General features: G+C 33.6%; 1 protein-coding gene across 1 annotated transcript in view; it reads left to right on the top strand.

Moving 5' to 3' along the window:
• LOC117178951 (E3 ubiquitin-protein ligase RNF126) overlaps positions 1–8,316 on the top strand; it is a 31,659-nt gene that overhangs the window by 4,494 nt on the left and 18,849 nt on the right. The window contains exons 2-5 of the mRNA XM_033370530.1: positions 2,043–2,197; positions 2,400–2,646; positions 2,764–3,752; positions 3,872–4,173. Of these exons, the coding sequence (XP_033226421.1) occupies positions 2,043–2,197; positions 2,400–2,646; positions 2,764–3,752; positions 3,872–4,173 (1,693 nt within the window). The remainder of the gene's footprint in view (positions 1–2,042; positions 2,198–2,399; positions 2,647–2,763; positions 3,753–3,871; positions 4,174–8,316) is intronic.

Below are 8,316 nucleotides of genomic sequence, written 5' to 3'. Positions count from 1 at the left end.
ATATAATAATAATATAATATAATAATAATAATGAGATTTTAGAGGTTTAAAACGTTTCATACGATTTCATGACTGCTAATTTAATACTAAGACATTTTTTGGTATATTTTAATATTTTAATTATTAGAACTTATAATTAAAGTCCATCAATAGCATAGGGACACTAAGGTGGCCCGAAGAACGACATTTGAGAAATTTCAAGGGGCACGTTGACCAAATCGTTCTCTTAGGCAAATCAATTTACCCATGTTTTTTTATTTGCAAAAAAAATTTTTAGCCGTTGCTCTAGCCATTTTTATGTCTTATGGAGTTTAGCATGTCAAATTTTTCCAATTTTTACGTCTTCGATTTTGGTCAGGAAATTATAAGTCAATTTATTCGAAATTTTATATGTTTGATCTCTCATCAGTGAATATTGTATTTATCGAATTTTCATATCTCATAAATGTTTTGCAAAAGTTTTAGGCATATCAAAAATTACATAAAACGGCCATATTTGGAGGCTTAGTGTAAGCCTTGGATATACTTGTGTAACTTGATATTTTGAAGAAACATGTTTGAAACTATTGAGAACAGCAGTTGGACGGCTGCAAAAAAATGGACCCTCTGTCGGGACTCTCATTGTGCACCGTATTTGCTGGGTCCCAAAATACGGTCACTGACAATGAGTAGAAAGGCAAAGTAATAATAAGTTAATAAATCTATAACTGCTCTCCGGGTCGAACCTGTAACTGGTGCTAGGACTTCTCTATTTTAAATCAGGAAACTTTGAAGCCCCAGAGCAACGGCTAAAAATAGTTTTTTGTTTGCCAATTAAAAAACATGGGTAAATTTATTTGCCTAATAGAACGATTTGGTCAACGTGCCCGTTGAAATTTCTCAAATGTCATTTTTTGGGCCACCCTAAGGCACACGCAAAACAAAAGTCTTCTCTACCAGGCGAGATAAATATTTCTACACGTTTTTGGAATCGCTGACTTCGAATCCGGGGTAGATTTGACTCGATCCGGTCGCATTTTGTTCCTAACCTCAAAAAAATGATGAAAGGTGGACCATTCATGGAAACACTCAGAAAGCAAAGCGGTTATATGTTTTCAGGGTCGCTGAGTTCAAGTTTAAAGGTAACTCGGCCAGGTCGCATTTCATTCATAACTTTAAAAAAGAACACTGAAAACTGTTCTCGACATAAATTATTTGTATTCAGCGTCCGTGACATAGAACTTGTTCGTCATTCTTTGAGCATGGCTATCAGTCTGTAGCACAAAATCCTGCTGCTAGTATTTTAAATATTGTACCTGGAGTTGTTTAATTGCTTTTAGGCCTGCTCCGGGTGGGATGAGCACAAGTGGGGTTAAATGAGACACTGTTTTTCTGAGGGGTATATAACTTCAATATTTGTGTACATAGATTGCATGGTTGCACTGTGAAATTACAAAGTGATTACATTCATTATCACGTGAAAATAGAGTCATTACAATGAACTTTGTATACGGATTGCAGAAGTCGTGTACCCCTAGGATTTTTCTCTAAAAATATGTGGTTTTTTTTGCTGTTCTTTTCAGAAATAACTAAAATAATCATCTCAATCCTGTTATTCTATGGCAATTAAAAAAGGAAAATGATTGAAACTTTCAGATATAATATTTAAAACCTGAGGACCTTTAATGCACTCACTCATTTATACGAAATTAATTATAATAATCGGCAATATTTAAGATTTAATCAATATTTTGATTTGGTGCGGAACGAGTCGAGTTTATGGGACGAGGTAAGACTCTTGCCCTGCTTGTCTTGATCTCTATATGGAGCTGACAGAAAAGTTTTATTTGCAAGATTTGAGTCGTTTTCAATGCAATTTTTGAAAATAGGTAAAGATATAAAAGAAAGTTTCAATTGTGAGAATTTGCAAAAGAAAAACTGACATTTATGGTTAGAAGAATCTATGGGTCCGTTTTTCATGTCCACTCCTATCCCAAAAGTTGTATCTTTCTTTTTCAATATGTATACCTTATATCCAGGATTACCATGTTAAATATTTTCAGGCTGTGTCGAAGCTGGTGCTTCATGTAAGGATCTGCAGGGACGCTCTTATGAAACAGGTTTTCATTACATCCCTGGGCCAGAACCTTGTACTCTCTGCGTTTGCGAAAATGGCAATCCAAAGTGGTGCAAGGCTGTCATTTGTACATTCCCGCAGGTATTTGATACTTTATTTAAGTACGTTCTGAAAAAAGGAACAAAAATTAATCAATTCTAAGACTGAAAAATGAAACATCTAAATTCAATTTGAGGAAAATTGTTTTCTACCTCATCGAAATAGAGCTAGGTTCTTGTACCTTCCAGACACATAGTTATAAGTATAATTCTTCAAACTGTAATTCCGTAACTGATTTCACCAGGAAACACTACCTAAACAAGACTGCAAATCTTTTCGATTTGGCAACACATGTTGCGAATTCATCTGCATGGATGATACCTTGTCTTCCGTATCAAATGATAAAACCGAAGGTGAAGGGACTACTATCGCAGAGGGTAATGCAAATTACGACACTGGTCTGCGACTTGTAGCCAGCTGCATTACAGCGGTACTCTCACTGAGTCTTTTATTTTTTTTAATACATCGTCTGCGACAACGAAAAATACGAGGTATATACAAGGAAAAACATTCTTTTAATAGCGATGGTAAATTTGATTGATAATAAAGCTGATTCAAGCTTCATTGTTTTTAAACGAATAAAAATGTATTATCAATTGTGTTTTCAGTTTGCGTAGCAGGACGACAAACTCGACAGGTAGCAGAAGACCAGAGAAGTCTCGGTAGTATGGGATACTTGGAAAGAGGAGGTTTGCAACATGGTGTCCCTATGGACGACATGCCATGTGGTGGTGGTTATCCCTTATGGAAGCCACCAGGAAACTACTTTCCTCGAGGAGAAGCTCCACCACCTTACGACGAAGCTGTCGCAGCAGCCCGGGCAGAACAAGTCCTTCTCTCCACGAGTCCTCACGCCTTATCCCCTTCAAATTTCCCTAGTACTTACCTAACAAGCCATAATAGTAATTCAAGCATGCCTCTCGTTACCAACAGTCAAAATGGACTTCCAGTTAGTTCTCCAACGCTCTCCAGCAACCATGGAGCCAGCACCTCACCCCTAATACCTCCGCCGAACAGACCCCTGAGCAGTCCAGGAACACACTCTAATTGCTATCAACTTAATCAAAGTGAATCTGCATCAACAGGGTTATATGCTGGCACGTCCACAACGAGTTTCACCATGGGGACAAACACCTATGAGAACTTGCCAGCAGCCAATATTTCCAGTATTACCCCTCAACATTCAGTTGCTGCAAGTAACATGCTGTTGCTACCCACTTCCCATTCCACCACTCCAAAGACTTATCATCATCATACGACTCTTCCTCGTCAAGGGGGAGCCTTCACGATATCGGCAACTTTGCCAAATTCGGGGGGAGCAACTCATCGCACAATTCCAAGGTCTTTGGCAACTACGGGGAGTTTGAGGCTGCGGAGGGAATTCCTAACGCATCAGCCGATTGCTCCACTCTTTGATGCACCGGCAAAGTGCACGTCGCCTCGAAATTCACCTCGATCAGCCCCTCCTTCGCTACCGATAAGCGATGATGCGATTCGATCAGATGCGCTATATGAAGATGTCCTAGTTTCGAAAGAAACGACGGTACAGATCGAAGGAAAACCACCTGAGGTGACGCCGTTAATGTGTAATTATAAGGTAGGGCAATTTGGGTTAGCAAAATTGATAATTTAATAATTTCATTATAGATTTATTTGTAGGTTTGATGAGTGGTGGAATGAACTTTATTAATTTAGTTTTTTTTATTTGATTTTCAGCCGACGCTAGCTGTGAGTAACGATATAAATCAGGATGGCAGTTTCGATTCTGTGACCTGCACATGTAGTATGCAAGCTTTACCGACGTTGCATGATGATGCTGATGATTATCGCAGCGAGTGTGAAAATTGTAAGAGCGCGACAGGGTCCCGCTACTATTTGGACAACGAGGATGAATTGGTTACATCCCCTCACGAAACTATGACCCTTCAGAGGAGACCTGAAGAGACTACGTCTAGTACTACGCCACAATATTATAGGACTTCTCTAACGCTGCCGACAAGTACCCGCCAACGCACAAGGTAATATGGGGAAATATGTATTGAGATAACAGTTTTCTTATAGGAATTATTAGAGAGGAAGAGAATGAAGAACAATAAAGATAATTAGGATGACCACTAGACCTGGAGTATTCTTGGATTGGACAAAAGCCGAAAATATTACATGTTTATTATTACACTATATACAGGCTGGCCGCTGGACCGGGAAATGACCGAGATTTTTCTGAGACCGGGAAATGACAGTGAATTTATTTGTTGACCGAGAATTTTACGATTTTTCCGACGAAAAATCTGCCCAAGTTCGATATCAACAGTTTTTAAATAATTAAAGTGCAGTCTTGAAGATTTCAACAATTAAAAATTAAAAGCGTTTCAAGTTAACAGTTTTTGATAAAAAACAATTTTATTCTATCAACTGTAAACATAAATGTAAATTATTTTTTAAATGGGTCTATACTTTTAGTATCAAAAACTGAACAACAATTTGATTTGACAAAACGATTCAAAGTCCGTTAAAATATTGAGAATTTCCAGATTATAAATGTTTTAACTGAATTCGAAATTCTTAATAAGAATTTAAATTAATATAACATTACTTATTTTGATAAGTTTATTTTCAAATTAAAATATTAATGATCATCAATAAAATATTTTTAATTCAAAGTTTTAGGTCTTCCCTTATATTATTTTTATCTTAAATTCAATAAATAAGCTTATTAATATATTTTTTTAGCCTTTAAAAAATGTAAATGTGCGGTTGAAACTTTATAAATTTTCTATTTGAAAATAACTCAATAATATATTTATAATTAAAGGCTTTTATTAAACTTATACTATTGTTTAAGGCTAAATTATCCAGTTTTTAACCATTTTTTAATATAGAAAAAGAATAAGTATTTAATATTTAGCAATACTTGATTGCTCACTTAAGAACATATAATTGAAACCAAATATTTAAAAGTAAACAATTTGAAACTGATTTGTTTGACATCGAAATCTTTGAATCTCTAGAATTTCGAAGAGCTTTTCAACTTTTAACGTTAAAGTTTTAATTATTCTATTTAAAAAATGTTTAGCTTGTAAGTGAAAATGTTAAATTTTGATTCATAAATAACAATTAAACCTTTATTATTCGGAGAACAAATTTGAGTTATTTTAAGAGATATTTAGAAGTTTTGAAAAGATTTAAAGTTAATTTAAAACTTTAAATGATTTTAAGTAATTTAAGCGAAGTTTGTGAACATTTTTTTCAGAACTTCTGAGCATATTTTAAAATGAATCGAATTTTTCCTACCATTTTTGGAAAACCCTGAAAATAAAAAAAATCTCAAAATCTTCCAGCTTCTTTTTTGATAATTTTGGAAATGTCCTAAAATTTTTAAAAGTATTCTGTTAAAATCATTTTTTATAATGAAAAATCATTTTCAATTTGTCTACGAATCTTAAAAAACTGTTTTTATTCTTTTGAAGCCTTTCACAATTGTTAAAAAGCTTCTTTTTTTTTAAACCTGCAAAAATCTACATTTTTAGTTATAAATTAAAATTTTAAGGATTTTCTACAATTTTCTTTTAGATTTCTCAAAATTTTGAAATAAAATTTTATAGCTTTTCAATGATGCTTAAATTGTTTAAAATTAAAATCACTTCTAATTTAAGAACTGTTGAGTTAAAAAAAATTATTTTTCCATTTTCAATGTGTCGGGCTTAAAAATACTTAAAATAATATAATTTTGAATATTTTTAAAGTTCGCTGATTGATTCTTTATTTTAGATAATTGAAAATGTTAGCGTGGATTTTTATTTTTGGAACTTAATCTTAATCTTTAAACTCTATAATTTATAAAAGTTAAAAATTCTAAATTTTGCAGATTATCTGCATTTTACTTAAAATTGTCCAATTGAAAAGTGTTAGTACCTTCCAGTTTATACATGTAAATTTTTGAGTATTTCAATACATCATTTTTGAATTGAAAAACTTTTAAACTTCAATTTTTCAAGTTTAAAATTCAAGATTTCCGCTTTGAATGCTTTAATTTGTTATTTATTGTTTAATAATTTACATGGAAAAATGTTTAGAATGGAGTTCGATGTTCTTAGTTTCATTGACCGTGAAAAATGTTTGCGTTCCGGGAATTTTTTTCTTCGATTAAAACGGCCACGTTATATATAGCAGCCATCGAGAATGTAAGGGGTTTGGGGTTGCATCCTTAGATTTGAAAAAGCATGTCGGTAGAGAGTGAATTATCAAAGAATGTGGTCTGGAAGGAACACTAATTGATATATAATAATGGTGGAAATATTTGACTGAGACTCTGAAGTGAAAATATGTTTGGTTGTAAACGAAGAAAAAGTGTATGCAAGGATAGGGATTTGTGGCTGAAAATGATTGAGAAGAAATGTGTGTCGAAGAGTCTCAATGCGGTGTTAGATGACTAAAACGAAATTTTTGAATACTTATCGGCCTTCGTGGAATGCTTCGCTCAGTGGACTTCTAGAATGATCTAAAATCAATCGCTTCTTCTGAATTAACATCCTTCACTTACCCTCACTAAATATAAGTTCCTCAAATCCTGAGTGAATAACGTGGCTAGAACCGAATGAGTTACGCTAACCCCGAAAGGAGCTTGGCTTAAGGGCATGTGATACTTACAGTTTCCCCGGCTTTTTTTCCACAAAAATGCAAATTTTTAAAAACTGAATTCGGAGATGCTATAAAATATCATAACGGACGCCCCGGACTCTTTTTTGAGGGATAATAACAAAAAAATTTATTGTGTTAAATAAAAATTTTATGCATATGTATTATTTTGAGGTTACGTCGTTTTTCATCTCTGCCTTTCCGATAATCTGGAAATTATTTATGAAATAAACTTTTTTGATTGCCTGCAAAAAGGGTTAGTTCCGGGAGATTAGTTACTATGTTTATTTGCAAGTCCAAAGTTTTCTGCCAAAAATATTGTGTAGTTTGGAAGTAACGCACAGGAGAATTGTAACATACATAACCGCCAAATGTACATAAGTTGTTAGCAATATCAAAAAATTCTTTGAAAAAAAAACACAAATAAAGTGTGTGGGGACGTCCGTTAGCATGTTCGCTATCATTTCTCAAATTTTTAAGACAAAATATTGATTATTCTAGAAAAAAAGCCGTTGGAACCTAAAAGTGGTAAAATCGATACTAATTCCTAAGCGCTATGCAAATTAATCAGATTTTGCTAAATTAAAACTTTTTTGAATTAAATAAAAAAAAAGTGTGTGGGGACGTCCGTTAGCATGATCGCTATCGTGTCCCAAATTTTTAAGACAAAATATTGATTATTAAAGAAGAAAAGCCGTCGGAACCTAAAACTGGTAAAATCGACAATTTTCTAAGTATCACATGCCCTTAATAGTATATATTAATAAAAAGAAGAAAACATTCGCTTCTGAACAAAAATGTGTTCAACATATTGGGCTCTAACCATCTTAAACCTGAGAGAAAAATGAGATTCCTTATCTTTATAATGATAGGAGCTAATATGCAGAAAAAATAGAACTTCATTCAGCTATTTTAGTGTGCACAATAATTAAATATTGAACGAGTTCGTTCTGAAGTTCTTTAAAAATTCCACAATAATTCTAATGGGAATTTCCGCCGTGTGTACCACTTCTAAGTTTTAATTGTTGAATTTTATTATCGTTGTTTTCCAATGAAGCCTCAGTAAGTAACAGAGAACTAATGTAGGGACCGCTCAAGCCTAAATTCGCATATTTCAGGAAGTTTAAAAGTCGTCAAACTATCTTACAGTTTTCAAAATTTCAGGTTTATCATGGGTAACAGTTAATCCCTGTATCATTTTGAATGTTTTTTTCAGTCGAGTACAACTCTACCAGGAATTTTGATCTTTTCACTTTTATTTTTCATTCCATAATTATAATCTTTAATTCGCATTTAGAAGACTCTATATTGATTACGATGATCGAGACCAATCAACAAGAATAGACAAATCCATTATACCAGATAACTTAAAATATTTACAAATTTACGGTGTTACGAGGGTGGTTCAATAAGTCCTTAGAATAACCAACAAATGGCGCGCGAATTGCTCCAAATCATCTGTTTTCAGTCAGCACCACTCCCGACTAGATATATGGTGCAGTCACAGTCCACATCTTCTGAGTTTA

Source organism: Belonocnema kinseyi, chromosome 8 (assembly GCF_010883055.1).
Source record: "Belonocnema kinseyi isolate 2016_QV_RU_SX_M_011 chromosome 8, B_treatae_v1, whole genome shotgun sequence".
NCBI classification, from domain to species: Eukaryota; Metazoa; Arthropoda; class Insecta; order Hymenoptera; family Cynipidae; genus Belonocnema; species Belonocnema kinseyi.
Note: the sequence above shows the minus strand (reverse complement) of the source record. Positions and strands in the feature narration are given on the sequence as shown.